This window comes from Peromyscus eremicus, chromosome 14 (genome assembly GCF_949786415.1).
Source record: "Peromyscus eremicus chromosome 14, PerEre_H2_v1, whole genome shotgun sequence".
NCBI classification, from domain to species: domain Eukaryota; kingdom Metazoa; phylum Chordata; class Mammalia; order Rodentia; family Cricetidae; genus Peromyscus; species Peromyscus eremicus.
In genome coordinates this window covers 50,535,735-50,554,761 of record NC_081430.1, presented here as the reverse complement: position 1 = coordinate 50,554,761, position 19,027 = coordinate 50,535,735, and the positions used below count along the sequence as shown (strand labels likewise).

Genomic DNA, 19,027 nt, shown 5'->3' with positions numbered 1-19,027 from the left:
TCTTTGGACGGGGAAGAAATGAATATAGAAAGAATACCACCCAGGGCTTTGGAAGGAATCTGTGTAGGCTTTGTAACTTAGACTCCCAAGTTTCTGCTTCTTATTGTTAAAGAGGGTACAAGGAGATTATTTTGGGCTTGGAGAATTCTTAGCCACTTGTGGTGGGGGCTGCCAGTTGCCATTCTGGGAGGAACATGGAGATAAAGGAGGCATTGAGACACTGAGCTGCCCTCCCTTGTCAGCACAGAAAGACATCCTGGGCCTGAAGCCAGGGCAGAGGATAGGGAGGTTTGGAGCATGAAGTGAGGATCTAGATGGGGTGAGCAGCTGTTCTCATCCCACCAAATCCTCAGACCCAGAGCAGGGTCTGGGGGCCTCATTTTGGGGCTTAGACCCCAGGCTGCAAACAGGGACACCTGCCCACTGCCACCTTCACAGCATCATGGTTTTGAGGTTCTTACCTGAGCCCCACATTCCATGGAGCCATAAAAGTGACAGCTCTCAGCATTGTGTGCTTATGTGTCACCTGAGGCACAGCATTGACACAGCTCATGTATTGGTTCATGTAGCTTCCAGAGGTATCTCTTGAAACGGGGGTTGTCCAACACCCCACTGAGCCACCCACATCTTCCCACCATTCTTGGAATACTAACTTGTAAATACTTTTTTTATTTAAAATAAATTTAAAATAATTAGGTCTGGAGAGTGGGCTCAGTGGTTAAGAGCACTTGTTCTTGCAAAGGACCTGCCTCCAATTCCCAGCTCCCACATGGAGGCCCACCATGTCCTCGGGTACCAAGCACACATGTGGCGCACAGACATACGTGCAGGCAAAACACTCAGACACAGATGTATGTGTGCGTGTGTGAGTACACACGGAAGTCAAAAAATGACTTTCAGGAGTTGGCTCTCTCCTTTTACCTTGTGGATCCTGAAGGTCAAACTCAGGTTAGGAGGCTCCTGTGGGAAGCACTGGGTCATCTGGCTGGCCTATCTATCTATCTATCTATCTATCTATCTATCTATCTATCTATCTATCTATTTATATTTTTGAGACAGGGTCTCACTATATTGCACTGGCCGGCCTTAAACTCAAGGAAGTGCTCCGGCCTTCGCCTCCCAAGTGTTAGGCTGATAGGTACCACCACACTTAGCTAGCCAACTGCTAATCACATCCGCTCAGGTCTGAGCTCGCTTCTGTACTGCCCCTTACCCCCCATCTTTCCGTCCTCACTCCCACACGCTCACCATGTTGTTCCTGAGACACCCAGATGCCCCGGTCTCACCTGGATCCTTCTTTTCAGGTCTCACTCAGATGCTGCCTCCTTGGAGGGGGGGCTTATTTGCTTGGTGGGGATACTGTGACAAAGTGCCACCGTCCGAGTGGCTTAAACAACAGAAGTGGGATGTCCCGATGCTTAGGAGGCCGTAGTGCTGGTCAGGGTGCAGGCAGTGCTTTTTCCTGCAGGGCAAAGGGGAATCTGTGTCGGGCCTTTCCGAAGCCTCTGGAGCTCTGGTGGATCTCCTTCCTTGATAGCAGATGTGCCACCACGGTCTCTGCCTTCGTTGTCAACATGTTTTCTTCTCCCAGTGTGCACAGACCCAAATGTCCCCTTCTGACAAGGACAGCAGTTCTTTTGAAATGAGGGTCCACCGCACTCGAAAATGATGTCATCTTGATTCTATATGTAGTGACTCTTTCAGAAAAGGCCACATTCTGGGGTGATGGAGGTTAGGACTTGAAGGTACTGTTTTTGTGGAGTCAGTTCCTCTTGGATCGGGCCTTCTGTGGTGAGTGTCTGCTCTCCCTACCAAGTACGCCGACTCTCTGATCCCCGGCGGCCCGGACGGAGGCCCGGACTTCACCGTATTTCCTGGTTTGCTGACACCCTCCCTGCTGTGTAGTGGTGCTTGAGCAGGGCCAGCACAAAGCAGCCCTCCAGGGGTGGCCCTAGGATTCGGGAAAAGCAGAACAGAATAAAGAAGCATCTTCTGGGGATGATTCCGGAAGGATCGCTGTGTTTCTTTTATGTACACATTAGACAAAGGGCTGAAGCAAAGAGGGCTGCTGTTAGTGAGCACTTGATGTTTCTAGCGACTGTCAGGTGGGCACATGCCACTCTTCCAGCTTATTATCGTGCACATTCTCCAGTCTGCTTTGCGGAGTACAAACGTGTGTCCCTTTGTGTGGGTGTCCCCTTAACCTCAGTCTCTGCACCTCCTAGTGAGCTAGGATGAGTGTGGTTTGTGTGAGGCTGCCGAGCACGTAAGTGAATGGGAGGATTGCAGTTTGCCTCTGGGAGGGATGTGGGAATCTGGGCCATCTAACCTCATCCTGCAGTGGAAAATTCAGGGAAGGTGGCAGTTTTGTGTGGACTGGAGTTTATATGGCCCATTCTAAGTTTTTCTGGCTAGGAGCTCAGAAATGCATGCCTCACCATGACCCACGTGTTTACTTTGTGACAGTCAGATATGGTGAAGGAGCTGATGTCTCAATGACTGTTGGGTACTTCCTCTGTTCCCCTTTCTTGTATGTGTGTAGGACTGTCCAGTCTTCTAGATAGATACTGAGAGGGAGGGTCCCCTGATAGTCACGGCTTGCTTGGAGAGACAAGACTTAGGCCCGTGAGCCGCACTAATGGCGAGTCCCTCTGCCTCTTCTGTTATGTCTTTGGCTCCTTTAGTTTCCAGGGTCACGGCTGCTAGTGTGGCAGTGAACGCAGTTGTAGAAAGTCTCTGGGTCTCTTGACACCCCATGGCCATGTCTCCTTCCTAAGGGGTTGGAACCAGGTGACTGTAGTGCCCTTGCTTGCTCTGTAGCCCAGAGAATCCTGGGATTTTCTTCCCCTGCTAGGTCAGAGTCTCCAACTTAACTCCTGAGCCCCTTTGGAATTGGAGAGTTTAACTGGATGCTTCTCTGGTAGGACCCACAGAGAGGCATCCCTTTCTCCCCTACACCCAAGCCCAGCATGGAGGTCCAGATCTGGGAGTGTTACGGAGAGAATATAGGCAGAAGATCAGAAGGTGTGGCTGCATGGAAGATGGTGGGTGAGGATTTGTGGTCAGAAAACATTTAGGCCTGTCCCTTCCGGGCAGTGACATTTTATGATTGACCTAATCCCTCTCAGGCTTCATTGTTTTTAGTGCAAGACAGGGTAACATTTGTCTGGAGTGGTGGTTGTGCAAGTGCCCGGTCACTGTTATGTGGATGGGTGGGTGGTGTGATGAATGGGTGGGCCGATGTTGCAAATCTCCCCTGTCCCCAGATATTCATTCATTCAATGCATGTTTCCTGCCCTGGTATAAGCAGACATTGCAAGCTGGAGGAAGGATAGGACACACTCCTGACCTTGGAGAGGTCTCAGAGACAGGCCAAGAAGTGTTTTACAGCTCACAGCGGGCATGATTGGCCAAGCCAGACTATATCAGTCCCTCTGAAGTAGGAGGCTGAGGGTGCCTGGGAGCTGGCATCATGCCCAGGCCCCTGAACCTGAACCTGACACTTCCTGTTTGTCATTGGAAGTGGTGGCTCCCCCAAGAACGGAGACTAATGAAGTGTTAGAGGAATTGAAAGCAGAGAAGCCCCAGGACACAGGCTGGCATCTTCTACTGATGGGGCCTCCCGAGAGCCTGCAAGCTTTTCCCGTATTGCCTTGTCCAACGAGGAATGTAGGAGCAGATGCCAGGGCTCCATCAGACAGACGAGGAAACAGGCTTAGATGGGCTGAAGGTCGCTGCCTACAGCTGCCTGCCCTCCTTCATCAATCACAGTCCCAGGCACGAGGATCCAAAGGCCACCACGGTCATCGTGAGATCCCAGTGAGAGACCCCCTGTCTCGTAAATGCAGTAATTCGTGTGCAGTGCCTACAGGTTGGCCTCGCATAGAGCAGGTGCCCAATGGATGTTAGCAACTGGTTAGATTTGAACCCAGGCCTTTTTGCTTCTACTCCTGTTCTCCACACTGCTAGCATGATAACAAAGAAACAAGATACTGCACTGGTTTGAAACTCCCAAGTAGGGGCTGGAGAGATGGCTCAGAGGTTAAGAGCACTGCTTGTTCTTCTAAAGGTCCTGAGTTCAATTCCCAGCAACCACATGGTGGCTCACAACCATCTGTAATGAGATCTGGTGCCCTCTTCTGGCTTGCAGGGATATGTGCAGACAGAACACTGTAGACATAATAAATAAATAAATCTTAAAAAAAAAAAAAAAAAAAAAAAAAAGAAACTCCCAAGTAGCATAGCGTAGCGTGAGAAGACTCATCTCACCTGGTCCCATAAAGACCCCTGTTACTCCCCACAGAGGAGATTATTACTTATATCAATTCCTTGGGGATACACCGAGATGCTATGGGCATAGGCAGGTAGATGTCTGTAGCCTCCCTCTGCTCATACACTCCCCTGGATCATTCCTAAGCTTTTCTATGGCAGTTTGATATCCTACCACACCCCTTCTTGGTAGATTTGATGTATTAATTTGGAGTGATTATAAATAATGTCCTGTGTGTTGGCTTGCTAGCAGGATGGAGATACCCTGAGTTCCAGTGCTGTGGATGCTTCAGAATGCTTCCATGGAGTGGAGGCTTGGGGGCGGGGGAATGGGGTGGGGGTGTCCCTGTGCTTCCTGATGAAGGATCAGGAAATAGCATTTTGCTGGAGCGATCAGTTCCTCCTACTGGAGTTTCAGAATCTAGAGCTATAAGACTGGCTGAGACCCCTGTGGCTGAGATGCAAGAACTACCTTGGACATAATCTTGGGCTACGTTGTCACTTCCAGGAAAAGTGTCTAGCTAACACCCATCTGAGAAAGCAAAGGGGCTTTAAACTGTGTCTTGGAGCACAGGGACAAAACTGGAATGTGGCCATTCCCCTTACTTACTGGCTGTCCAATCTCAGGTCATTGTTTTGCCTTCTGGAATCTTCTTCACCTCACACGTAAATGGATGGTCACCAGACCTCAGCTGCTCCAGACTGGGAGATTAGGGGAAATAATATGTGTGATTTGCTCAGTTCGGCACCTGGTATGGGGCTTAGGCTCCTGTGGTTCTGGGAAGGGATTGCTTGGATCGTCCTGGCGGACAGCCAACAAGAATTAAATAGAAGCTAGGAGAAAATCTAGCCTCACGTGATCTCAGCTGAAATCCCTGCTGCTGCTGACATCTGCGTAGTGGCCCGGCTCTGCTCAGAGGGATTGCCTGATGTCTGGGCTCTGGTGTGTGCTGTGGAAGGGATGGAAGGGTGTTTCCTTATCCTTGCTTTGCAGGATGCACTCTCCCTGGCCTAGGCCTGTGCGTTCAGACACTCAGCCCCACCCTCTGATCCTTTGGTGCCCTTCTGCTTGGCAGGGGCCACCTCATGCCTAGGTGGCTCAGGAGGAAGATGATTGTTAGGGAGCTGAGGCAGGAGGACCCCGGGGGCCTCTTTCTCAGTCCCAGCATACACTGAGAGGACAGCCAGACTTTGGGGTGTAGCCTGTGACTCCCCTGCATGTTGGTACAGATCTGCCAGCTATTGTCTGTCTTTATTCGCCAGCTTGTGATGTGTGCCTCTCCTCAGGACAGGAAGAGACTGCCTGGTGACCGAGGGGAGGTTTACTTCCCATCATGCTGTCTTGAGCCCAGGGTTACTACTGTGTAGAGTAACAAGATGAACAGTCCACTTGGCTAATGTGGCTGCCGTCAAGGGACTTATGGGCAGCTGGAGGGGACTCTGGCGGCTCTCCTGGGTGCTGGAGAACAGCCGGGTTCATGTGTGGCTTGTTCAAGGTTTCAGCCTAATGGTTCTAAAAGATGAGGAAGTATTCTTCCCTTGCAGGATAAATCTCTGTTGCTGTGTTCTGTGTAGATACGAAACTATAACTATAGTTTTAAAAGCCTGTCCAAACCCCACCGGGGCCCATTTGCTAGCATTTAATGTGTCCTTTGTCTCATTAAATGAAGAAAGAAGTGGGGTAGGGGAACTTCCTGCCATATCAGCCAAGTAGATGTGTGGTTCTGGATTGTCAGGTGACCTAGGTCCTGGGGACTGAAACAGTGACACACACACACACACACACACACACACACACACACACACACACCCCACCCCTCACACTCCTTGCACCTGCCACAGGGCCATTAGGAAAGAGAAAATCTCTTCCTAGACGGGGACACGGACCACTTACTCCCCAGGTCATTACACCTGGTTGCTGTCCTGCCAGGGTGCCGTGCTGCCCTGTGTCCTAGAAAGCAGAGCTTGCCTTCTTCCTCCCCATTACCTTTCCTGTTTCCTCAGTTTCCCACAGCAAATGTCTCCACCAGGACTTCTTTGCTGCCGTCTTAGAGGCTTCCGAATATCCCCCTGAGGTAGCATGCCCACCGTCATACAGACAGTCCCCATCTTTTCACAGGGGTCTGGGTCTTCACACTTGTCCACGTGGACATTTTCCTTAGACTTCTAGGAGTGGACTTTCTGAGACAGAGGGGAGGGTGTGTGGGTTTTCAGTCTGTTCTTTAACTTGGCCTTCAGGCACTGGGTTTTTGATATTCTTTTTCTGTTTAGTTTTTTTTTTGTGTGTGTGTGACAGGGTCTCTCTACATAGCCCTGGGTGTCCTAGAACTCACTGTGTAGACCAGGCTGGCCTTGAACTCACAGAGATCCGCCTGCCTCTACCTTTCAAGTGCTGGGATTAAAGGCGTGTGGCACCATGGCCTGCTATGCTTTTGCAGTTCTAAGATTACACTGTCAATCCATCTTTGCTCTCTCCTTCCCTCCCTCCTTCCCTCCCTCCCTCCCTCCTTCCCTTTTTCTCTCTCTGTGTGTGTGTGTGTGTGTGTGTGTGTGTGTGTGTGTGTGTATCTGTGTGTGTATCTGTGTTTGTGTCCTTGTACATGTGGAGGCCAGAAGTAGACATCAGCTCTCTTCCTTGATCACACTCCACCTTGTTTTTGAGATAGTATCTCATTGAACCTGGGGTTTGTCTGTTCAGCTAAGCTGACTGGCTGGTGAGCTGCGGGGATCTACTTGTCTACTGAGCTCCTACCTATAGCCCTGGGGTTACATGCATGTGCTGTTGTACCCGCCTTTTACATAGGGTCTGGGCATTTGAACTCAGGTTGGCATGCTTATGGAGTGGGCACTTTTCAGACTGAGCCATCCTCCCCTGCTTCTGAGCACTATTATTTTTTTCCTCCCTCTTCAGATTTAAATGTAACGACTATAATGTTATTGGAGCTTTCAGGATTGGAGTCTGGACTCTAGCATCTCAACAAGCTAGGTTTGCCCACCCACCTACCAATTAGACACAGGAGTAATAGCAAAAAGTAGAGAAAGATTTATCTTTTGTGGCCACATGGGGAAGAGGAAGAAAGAGGTCCAGTGACCATTCCTGCCCCCTCCAAAGTCCATCTCCCGGGCCCTGATCTGAAGTTCAGGTTTAAATATCAAGTAAGAAGTTTGCATACCGAGCAGCCCTGGCCGAGGTGTGGTTCCACCCATCATTGTCTTGGCCACAGTCCCTCCTACAAGCTGGCCTGACAAGTTGCTGGTTAGAACTATATGGATTCTCTTCACAAAGGACAAGTTCTTCCTCCGGCTGGCACTCATCAAGCTCAAGCCGTATAATCCTAGCGTGAAGAGTGGAGTTGGGCACAAAGTCCACCACAGCTATTGGTAGTTGATAGCTGCCGGGGGACGTGTGTGGCGTGCGGTAGGTCGGTCACCCTTCAGTGGAAGGTCACATATCCGAGAGTGTATGGGCAGCAGCACCGCCTGTGCTTGGTGGGTTCAAAACAAGAGTACATAAAGTTGGGTGGGTAGGGATTGGGGATAGACCTGGAGGAGTGTCTGGGAGCGGGGAGGTGAGTATGATAAAAATACATTGTATAAAATTCTCAAAAAAAAAAAAACTAATGAGAGGAAATGAGGAAAGAGACTTATATTCCATTTTTTAAAAGTTAACTGAAAAGGTAATTTGTATGTTGTGTGGTATTATATGATGATGTAACTGCGGGAATGAAGATGCTCAGTACAGTTCTTTTTGTTGTTGTTGTCAATTAATTATTTTATTTTATTTTATGTGCATTGGTGTTTTGCCTGCATGTATATCCATGTGAGGGTGTTGGATCCCCTGGAACTGGAGTTACAGACAGCTATGAGCTACCACGGGGGTGCTGGGAATTGAACCCAGGTCCTCTGGAAGAGCAGCCAATGCTCTTAACCACTGAGCCATGCTGCTGGATGGCTCTGTATCTGTATCAGAATGTTGCTGGAGATGTTAGGTCAGAGAATGGACTCTGGCAGGCCTAGCAAGCTGGGCCTGGCCACTTGCCTGCAGTAGGTTCATAGTTCCTCTAATGTTAGTGCCATGAGGCACTGAGGTTTTCTGGCTCCTTAGTTAGTTGTCTTCGCCCTTCTCTGGGGTATGGTCTTGTCTGCTCTTCTGCCTTAATTGAATTGCTGCTGCTTCCCATTGCCCTAGTCCCTGGGAACAGTCACTAGGGAACTGGGTCAGGGAATACAGGCACCAGCCTGCCTCTTTCATCTGGGGCAGAGGCCATTGGGATGACCAATATCTCCCTTGGCTTAATTTACAGGTTTGGATGGCCAGACTCAAGCTCCTGACTGAGGGACACGTGACACTCCTGGGTGCTTATTCAGGAAGCACCCATGTCCTCCCTCAGACTGCGTTTGGAATCAAACCCACAGAGAGACCCTACTGTCTGTCCCTACTTTGGGATCTATCCACGAGAGGCCCAGAATGAGAGACCCACTCTGTCTATTATACTGTAACCTCAGGGCTGGCTCTTCTGCCAGATCCCAGGACTCTCAGAGAGCACGGAGATATGCATCAGGCCTTTGATCTGGGCCATTTGTCCCACTCAGCCTTGGCTTAAGGCAGAACTTTTGATGTCATGGATCCCATTTGAAGTCACAGCTGAAAACACAGCACTCCTGGGCCGCATGCAGGGAGGAAAGGTGAAAGAAACCCCCAGGTACCCGGCACGCCCTTTGGTGTGAACAGAAGTCTGGTGTCAGCAGGAGAGAAACCTGGGTTTCCATGCCACAAAACTCCATGCCCTTGGGCAGGTCATTGAACCTCTGTGTGACTCAGTGTCTTCATCTGCACCCCGTGTGCTCAGTGCTTGTTAGGAACACAGTGTGTAGCTTCCCGTAAGCACCGCGTGGGTGACAGTTGTCATTAACAACCACAGGGAGCTGAGGGTGTGGCAGCACACTCTTTGAGGATGTTAGTATGAGCCAGTGCTAGTACCCTGGCTCTGCAGAATTCAAGTTCTGACCCGTGCTGAGCTCTTGTGACTTGCTACAGCCAGAGGCTGGGGGTTTGATGTTGGTCATAATGCAAACAGCGAGGAGAGGGAGATAACAGCTGGCCTTTATTGAGCATGCGTGCCATATTCATCAGCAAAGTACCATTAACGTGCGTGTGAAACTGTGCTGCTCAGTGTTCCTCTGAGGGGGGTTTAAATCACTGCTTGTAAGGAGCAGGGTCTGATCATGTGAGCAGCAGCTGTGTGTGCTGCAGGACGGTGAGGTTTCTTTAGGCACTCGAAGCTCTGAGAAGGTGGTAGCCACAGAGGCCAGTCCTTGTACCTGTCTTAGTCCCATTCCAGCCTCGGTTTGTAACATTTGAACTTTGAAGTCAGGAACATCTACCATCTAGGAAGCCGTGGGTTTTGCCCTGTGTCTCCATGGCCCTGTGCTGGGGACATGATTTTCAGTGAAGAACCCCTAAGGGGCATCCACAGCATATGGGGATAGGGGAGATTGGCTCTGGAGAAGCAAGGGAAGTCAGGGGTGGTCCTGTGGGTGTGGGTGAGATGAGGGACCTACGAATTCTTCCTGGTTGTTGCAAGATGAGTTGAGAACCACAGCCTTGGGCAGCATGTGGAGAGCATCCTCGTTTTAGGAATGGGGAAAACTGAAGCTCAGTACCGTTTAGGTGACCACGGCTACCCTGAGACAATGAGGTTAGAAGGGTTTACCAGCCTTGCTCACATCTCTGGCTGGTTCCAGGGGCTGGTATCTGGGATGGAGGCATAGTGTCAGGACTTAGCTTGGTCACTAGGTAGGACATGATGATGTTAAGTATTGTTGTTGTGGAAGTCAGCGGTGACCCGAGGGCCACTGGGGTTTGCCAGCTTTGTCCCATATCCTCCCAGCCCTGCCCCGTAGCCCCCCCCCCCCATGAGCCTCACAGCCTTTGTCAGCGAGGGAAACAGTGGCTCTTTGTTCCCTCTGAATTCAGAACCTTGTGTGCTGCATGGAACCTTGTCTAGCACAGTGAGACTTGGAAGTGGAGCACCCATGGTCAGGCCTTTCATTGAGATGCTCTTAACGCTCATGGAGAGGGACAGATCACACCCCTTCCAAGGGGAGAACAGGAAGTCTCCGGGAATGTTCTGGGAGCCAGGCAGCCAGAGAAACAGAATGGTGAACACACATGGAGTTCTTCATCCGAGCCCTGCCCTCACCCTCCCTGGGAGACTGGACTTGGGCTGTGCCGTTTTCTGAAGCCTACAGTCACTCTCTTGAATGTCCCCCACTCTATGGTCTACTCTCTCCTAAGGGCCCTCTCCTTTGCAGCATCCCCTCTGTGGTGGTCTGGTTTCACTTCACTCGCTGTCCAGGCCTCCGATGAGACCCACCTCTCAAGTGGGGAGAGACTGAGGCTTCTGTGAGGTTCTTTCAGGACAACATCCCTTGAGATTGATCGTGGCTTCTCTAGCTACTTGAGGAAAAGCAGAAAGACCCACTTATACAGCTCAGAGATGTTACTGCTAGGCCAGCTATGGTGGCACACACTTGTTACCCCGACATGCACAAGGGAGAATCAGGAGGATGCCTGCAAGTTCAAGGCCAGCTTGAGCTATAAAGTAGAGAAGACGGCTGGGTGTGGTAGCTCTGGAGGAGCAACAGACAGATCTCTGTGAGTTCAAGGCCAGCCAGGGCTACATAGAGAAATCAGAGAGAGAGAGAGAGAGAGAGAGAGAGAGAGAGAGAGAGAGAGAGAGAGAGGATGCCATGGCAAGAGGTGGTGGCCATGCTGCCGAGTGGAACCACATCAGGCCTGATGTGTGTCCCCAAGTTGCTGTTCTTATGAAAGGGCTTTACTGGCGTAAAAATGCTTGGAAAGTACACAAAGGAAGGTGGCTGACTTCCAGACTCAACTGTTTACCTTTTGCAGAGCAGCCAGGAACACAGGGAGCTTATTTTCCAAACAGCCCCCGGTTGTCAGGTCTACAGGCCTCAGGCTGATGCCCACCTCCTTCCCTGATCCTCAGGGGAATCCCTGGCTTTTCTCTGGCCCGTTCTCCTGCCCTTGCAAACTCCAGTGGCCCAAGAGTCACCCCTGACGTCTAAAGCAACAACAGTTACCGTAACCACGTCCTGCCTGGTTTAGGCTCTGACATTATTTCCCCTTCCCTAGTACCTGCCTGGTCCAGGGAGGATTGGAGATGTGGAGACCAGCATGGTAGTTCTGACTGAACTTGGGGAATGTGCCGGCTGTCACTCTCGGGACCCACTCTGTCTTCATAGTTATCACGGTCTGAAAATATTGGCCTTCTGTTTGTGGTGCCTGCCCTCGTGGAACCCAGGCATGGATATAGTTCCTTGGGTGCCTCTTCTTGTTCTGGTAGCTTCTCCACTTCCCTTCAAATCCTGTTGGGGCTGGGTGAAAATGTAATGTGGAATCAGCATATAGAGCCAGAGAGGCCCTTCCTGTTTCCTCGGGGGAAACTGAGGCTAGGGGCTGGCACTGGCATTTCTGCTGAGCCTCAGTCTGTTCCAGCTACATGACGTGGTTGGTCCTTTTTTCTTCCTAGGTTCTCGATGTTCTGGTCCTAGGAGGTAGGAAGGTCATCCCCATCTCCTCGCCTTGCTGTGAGGTCTCAGAAGACACCCAGGAGGCAGAGTCAGGGTGATCACCTTAAGTTTGAAACCAGCCAGCCAGTTTCAGATAATGGCAGAAGACGCTTGGGCCGCATCCTTCCCTCCCCAGTCTGGTGTCTTGGCTGTATTTGTTTTGTTTGGTACACAGGCTTGTCACCATGGGAGGGAAGCATAGTCCTTGATGATTTCTCATTGGGAGGTCTCTGGTACTTTTTTTTTTTCTTCTTTAAATAGGGGTGACCTTTTAACATCTCTCCTGGCAGACCATAAAAAGTGGAATTAAGGACAGCAGGAGAGAGCTGGCGCATTCCAAAGGCTTGTCAGAAAAGAGTTAAAAGAAGGGTGTATCTGCAACAACAGGTGTGAGCAGGGCCTGAGGGCCCGACAAGACACAATACGTAGTATGACCAAGTGTGAGGAATTGCCACTGCCCATGGGCTGCTGGGGCAGGGGAACCAAAAATGTACCTGGAGCCACAGAGATGGCCGGTAGGCTTGGGAGATGGGTTGTGCAGAATTACCAGGATCGAAGGTGGTATGAGGACCAGGTACAGGGACCAATGTCCTGACCTGCCTTCTTTCTGGCCCTCCACCAGGGCTCCTAGGGACGATTCTGCCAGAGGACAGCAGCTATGTGGTGGTGACTTTTGAGATTGTGACAACAGGGGACAGAGAGCACATGGGGCAGGGGATAAAGGGCGGGTGGGGATTTCAGATCAGTTGTCTTAGGTCTTAGCAGCCCTCTCCCACCCAGATCCTAGGCACGTTTTTAAAGTCCCCATCTCCCTTGCTTTGTTTGTGGATATCCTTTCCCATAGTGGTTGGGAATAAAAGGGGACAGATACGTCCGTCCTTAGCTTGCCGTCTCCTGAGATTTGTAGCTGTCTCGTGTCACGAATGACATGGGCACAGCCAGCCCTGAATCCTGGAGCTAGCTGCAGTTGAGGGTGGGGAGTGAGGCAGGGATGGCCTTCTCTGGCCTGGCTGAGGCTATGTGGGGGGGTCAGCCAGGTGCTGGCGTCAACTTGCCTCCAAGAGTCTAGCCTTGCAGGTGGTGGCGGCCGTATGCTGGCGGCAGACATCTGGCACATCAGGAAGCCTGGTGTCAGGCTGCCCGGCTGTTGGCAGGTGCTCTTGGCTTGGGGTCAGGTGATGCTGACTATCAGCTGGCCACTCTGGCTCCCTTGAGGCTTGATCTTCCCGACCCTGTGTTCTTGAAAAAGCAAACACGTTCCCCAGTGGAGCAGCGCACGCAGTGCTCAGCTGATCACAGGCGGCTCTGTACTCCTGCACCCCTCCGTTGTCAGTGACACACCCCGGTTTCAGGGTGGAATGCGAGCGCCCGGGTTCTCAAGGCAGCGACTCCTAGACTTGCCAAGAACATCACTCGGCCTAGGCCTTAGAGGGAAAGAATATGTGCTTAGATGGAGTTTTGATTGGGTGACTCGTCATTTTTCTTAATCCCTCTGACCTCTGGTTCCCCTAGATGGTTGGGCAGTTGAGGTATGTTCAATAAATGCTTTCTCCATACAGCCAGTGTGTGGCATCCCCTGCTCATGTGTTTTCTGCCTTTGGGAGACCTACATGTAAACATGGAGTCTATCCTCAACTACCAAGAATGATGATGAGTAGTGGGGCCCTTGGGCTCTTAATCTGTCTGTTCAGTCCCTTCCCGTCTGGGGTGCTACTGACGCTCAAGGGTCCCAGAGGTGGGCTTAGGTACTGAAGTTCTTCTTATGTGTTCCCACCTTGCAGCTGAACCTCAGCCGGCCAATTGAGGAGCAGGGCCCCCTGGACGTCATCATCCACAAGCTGACTGATGTCATCCTCGAGGCTGATCAGAATGACAGCCAGTCTCTGGAATTGGTGCACAGATTCCAAGTGAGTGAGGGTGCTGATGTCTGGCTGTGGGGCCTGTGGGGGTTGGGGGAAAGGCCAGGTTGGCTGCACAGCTTAGAGCTGTGGCCTCTGGAGAAATGGCTTTGCCACTGGCAAGCTGTGGTTTCCTGGGCAAGTGCTCAGCTGCAGGCCAGACCTCAGGCTTAAGTGTAACCCAGGTTTGATGTCCTGCTCGTGGTCAGAGTGCTGCTGAGCCCAGGTAAGGTTTCTGTGTCTTCAGGGCTGGTGTGCTCAGCACTGGCTGCTGATTCCGCTTTCGCCCCAGGATGGGACCCCCTCTGTTGCCATTGGAGTCAAGGGTCCCTTGAAAGCCTTTGAACCATGCCCTGCGTTTGTGGAAAAGCCCCTGTATTGTTTAATTTGATATTGTTTGTGCCTTGCTTGACATTTCTCATGGGCCTGAGGGATGTTCCCTGTTTTCCTACCCGTTCATTTCCCCTGCAGCTCCAGGTCCTGACCCCTGGGTGATCTGCCTGTCACCTTAGGGTTTTCATGTGGCGTGACCACTGCTGCTGTTGCCATTGCTGACTTGCTCCATGTGTCCTCTTTTGTGGACAGACACGATTCTTTTCTCTGGCAGGCAGCTCGGGGGTCATGAAACAAAGTCATATTATCAGCGGAAATGCAGCTGAAATCGTGGCTGTTCCCGGGCCTCCCTAGGGCACGGGTGCTTGAACCAGCACTTTTCATGTGCAGTAATTGGAGGTTGGAGATCCTTTCCTCTGCCAGGACAAAGGGACTCTTGTCACACAGCAGCCATCCTGCTGACAGTGTTCCTCTCTGCCACGTGTGCAGGGTTGGTGGCCTCGGCCCCCTGAGCATCTCATGGCTCTCACCCACTTCCTGGAGACCTCTTGCTGTGGAATGTCTTCTCCCACCAGCTGCAGCTACTCCTTGCCTCCCGCATGCGTTCTAGGGGTGGCCGCGTTGGGGTAGGGATTGTCCCCATGGGCCTCTTTATAAAGCCCCTCTCATTTGCTGAGCTCGGTCTTCTCATAGGCCGAGGCTGTGGCCTTGGTCTCTCCTCCGCCTCGTGGGGCCTCAGTTTTCTTGTTTGTAAAATGAGTGCTTGCTGGGAGGAGCAGCTGGGCAGTGATGATGTCCATGCCCGGTCCTGGAGGGTGCTCGCTGCTGGTATGTGTTGTGCTTACTCCCTGGGTGTCTGCTGTGTGGTGGCTCTTCAAGCCTTTCTCAGGAGTGAGGCGAGGCAGGAACGTTTGCCCTGACCATCCCCATGGCCTGGACTTAGCCCGAAAAGCAGCCAACCTGAGTTCATCTCTTCATCCCTCAGGGCAGGTCTCATCAGCCTTGTTTTATAACCAGGAAACAAGGCTCAGAGGCGGGTGGGGTGTGGCAGAGGCAGGGCTCAATATTGACTTCCTGAAGCCACTGCTTGTTCCCTGTGGGTGGCTCTTACTTTACCTGTCTTCACCACCATCCTCTCAGTACTGTGGGCACTCAGTGAAGCAGCCACCCCCGTCATCCCCACTCATGCCTCCTGTCCTTTAGGAGGACCCCGAGTATCTAATTCCTATGTCTACAGCTCCTCAGGCAGTGGTTCTCCGGGGAGACATCAGAGCATGGGTAGTTGTGTAGACTCTTGAGGCCGAAATGCCTCCAGTCCCACAGAGGACAGTGCTGGTACCTTGCAGGGACCCTGCCAGGCCTTGTCTGGGAATACTAGACCAGGTATAAAGAGCAACGATGACGCCAGCAGGAGGTATTCAGAGTCATTCTGTGTGGGCTCTGGTCTGAAGTACCTTATATTATGGTACTTGGACCGACATGTAACGGGACTGCCTCAAGGTGAGGAAGCGGGCCCAGGCTGGGTAGTGTATTAGTTACATTTCTGTTGCTGTGATAAAACATCATGACCAAAGTGACTTATGGAAGAGTTTATTTAGCTTACTGTTCCAGAGGGAGAGTCCATAGCCCTAGGAGAGTCCATAGCGCCGGGATAGCATGGCAGTTGCTGGCAGCCTGGAAGCAGGGGTAGGAAGTTAGGAGCTCATGTCCTCAACGGCAAGTGTGAGGCAGAGAGGGAACTGGAAGTAGCTGAGACATTTCTTTTTCTTTTTCCTCTTTCTTTCTTTCTTTCTTTCTTTCTTTCTTTCTTTCTTTCTTTCTTTCTTTCTTTCTTTCTTTCTTAACTGTTGAGCAATATCTAGCCCTTGGTAATTTTTTTTTAATGAGATACACTTTGCATAAGTACCCAGACTTTTTTTTTCAGGTTTTGATTTTTTTTTTAATGCCAAATGCCATTTATTGAAGGAGGGAGGAGGTCTTAAATACAGGCTTACAGCACAATGGGAGAACCCCGAAGGGCAGAAGTCCGCTACCGATGTTTTACAATCTTGTCTTTCTGTCTTTTTTTTTTTTTTAAAGATTTATTTATTTAATATGTATACAATGTGCTGTCAGCATGTATGCCTGCATGCCAGAAGAGAGAGAGCGCCAGATCTTGTTACAGATGGTTGTGATCCACCATGTGATTGGTGGGAACTGAACTCAGGACTTCTGGAAGAGCAGCCAGTGCTTTTAACCACTGAGCCATCTCTCCAGCCCAGCATTTCATTCTTAAAGCTCCTCCCCAGCCCCAGCAACATACTTCCTCCATCAAGACTGCGCCACCTACACCTCCCCAGTGACACCGACTGGGGACCAAGTATTAACAGGCCTCAGACCACAGGGGACATTTCTCATTCAAACCACCACAGGTATCTCTCTCATGTCTCTGCAGTTAGAAAGTGATCAAGTGCCCTTGGAATCATTGCTGGCGATCTTGCTCTCCCCTGCCCTGCCATTTCTCCAGCGTCAGATGAGAGGGAGGACTCCATTGTGTAAGCACATGGGAGGTGGAGCCAGCCTCCAAATCCATGGGCCATGTAGCCCCATTAGTATAGATTTGTTAGCATTAAGATGGCACCTTCTGGAGCTTGAGAGGTGGTTTCAAGGTTAAGAGCACTGGCTGCTCTTCCAGAGGACCCGAGTTCATCCCAGAACACACATGGCAGCTTATAACTATTTGTGAGCCTTGTTCTAGGGAATACAAAGCGCTCTTCTGGTCTCCATGGACTCCAGGCACACGTGGTATGCAGACATACATGCAGGCAAAACAGTCATATACATGATGATGACAATGATAAAGTTTTTTAAAATTAATAATAATAATAATAATAATAATAATAATAATAATGAGGAGGAGGAGGAGGTGCCGCCTTCTTCCTAGAGCAAATGTGGCCTGAGTGCCTGTGGTTTCCCAGGCACTGCCACATTCTTGTTCACACCCATCAGTACCATTTTTCTGTGAAGGCATGGCCTGGTCAGTAGTTAGCTCACTGCCCCCATAGGGGTAACCCTGACCCTGTCCCTCTACTCCAGACACACTAGAGCCCTCGGCCTAGGGCAGGTACCACAGCTGCTCTAGGTGTAGAAAAGAACATTCTGAGGAACACGTGCTTTGTGGAATGTCTCAGCGAGAGGGTCTTGGCTGGGTCTTTGAGTCTGCCGTATGCAGAGCACACACATCGCTGGCCCCTAGCCTGGGATGGTAACCTTCAGCTAGGTATTTCTGGGGAAAATCACAGCAGGCAGTTTCGGCAAGAAGCCAGATGCATGATGAAGACCAGGACGTGTCTTCCTGGGGAAGAGACCAACTCTTTTGAGAAAGAGCATCCGGCTGCATTCCTCAGAGGCCCCGGGAGGTAAGCAGGAGTGTATGTAGTCAGGGGACAATGACACCAGCCTAGGACAGATCGAGGGACTCAGGATGAAGGCTAGGGATTAGATCTCTTGGGGTATGGCACTTGGGGCTATCAGCGCTGACATGGTCATCTCTCCCTGAGAGGTGCAAGGTCAGAAGCCAAGCAACATGGACCTGGGATTTGATACCTTGACCTTGGTCATGCTGTGACTGCACCTTAAGTGTCACGCACAGCAGAGCAAAGTGAAGGGGCTCTGCCTCAGTAAGGGCTCTGCCAAAAGGGCCCCATCTGTATTCAGGTCCCCAGGGGAGGTTGTAGGATCCTATGTGGGAAAAGATGAGTTTTGGAGATGTTCCTGATGGCCCTAGCGCATAATGCTCGGTGGATGCTTCCGGAGCCCCTGGTCCTCAGGGAAGGAAGGTTTGGAACTATGGCCAGCTTCTTCCTTGTGTCCAGGTAGGCAAGTGGGAGGATGTGGGCCTGGTGCATATTGCAGGTCATGCAAGCTGGTTGTCATGGAAACCACTCCCAGTCAGTTTTCCTTTTGGATTAGCCTCACAATGGAGGATCACTGGGATGAGTCAGTTGTTTTTCTGTTTCAAGGGTCATGTGGAGCCTGCAGTCTGGCGCCTTTGCCCACTCCTGAGACTTAGTTATCAGTGCACAGACATGGGCAAAGGTCCTTGAGGACCCTGACTCCTGTGCCAGTGGCGATGGGTGTGACTGGTACAGAGGCACCCTGGGGCCCCTTGGCTTCTCCTTAAGCAAGTGAGAGTAAGCTTTCGTCTTGTCACTTTCAGTGCCACCTGTCTAATGTGACTGCAAGGGTAGGAACTGGTGGCCTTTGGGCTCCAGAATCTGCCTAGGCGGAGTTTGCCGGTTGTCACCCACCAGGTACGCGGCTCTTCCAGGGGTAGTCCCTGATAAAGTTAAAGGGAAGCTTGAATTCAAACCGATGTTTTCTCCCCATCGTTTGTGTATGAGCATGCGTTCGTGTGTATGAGTTTTGGTCTGGATCTTGCCAAGTAGGCTAGACTGCCTGGTTAACAAGCTCTAGGGATCTGCCTCCCCAACACTGAGATTTTAAGTGTATGCTGCCGTGCTTGGTTCTCTCTCTCTCTCTCTCTCTCTCTCTCTCTCTCTCTCTCTCTATCTCTATCTCTATCTCTATCTCTATCTCTATCTCTATCTCTATCTCTATCTCTATCTCTCAGGATTGAACTCAGGTTCTCATCCATTGTAAGATGAGCACCCAACTCCCCAACCCTTCCTCTCCATATTGATCATCTGGAAGGAGGTCAGTTGCCTTCAGTATTCCGGGACACTGTCTGTTGTTATTTGTTTTTTCAAGACAAGGTCTCACTATATAGCTCTGGCTATCCTGGAATTCACTATGTAGACCAGGCTGGCCTCGAACTCACAGAGATCCACCTGTGTCTGCCTACCAAATGCTGGGGTTAAAGGCAGGATTAAGTGCCTGGCTCTGAACACGTTCTTTAAGGTCAACCTTATGCTGTTCCTCCTAACTCTTCC

The 19,027-nt window shown here is 50.9% G+C and overlaps 1 protein-coding gene across 1 annotated transcript in view; it reads left to right on the top strand.

Moving 5' to 3' along the window:
* Itpk1 (inositol-tetrakisphosphate 1-kinase) overlaps nt 1–19,027 on the top strand; it is a 141,566-nt gene that overhangs the window by 71,423 nt on the left and 51,116 nt on the right. The window contains exon 3 of the mRNA XM_059279284.1: nt 13,647–13,772. Within this exon, the coding sequence (XP_059135267.1) occupies nt 13,647–13,772 (126 nt within the window). The remainder of the gene's footprint in view (nt 1–13,646; nt 13,773–19,027) is intronic.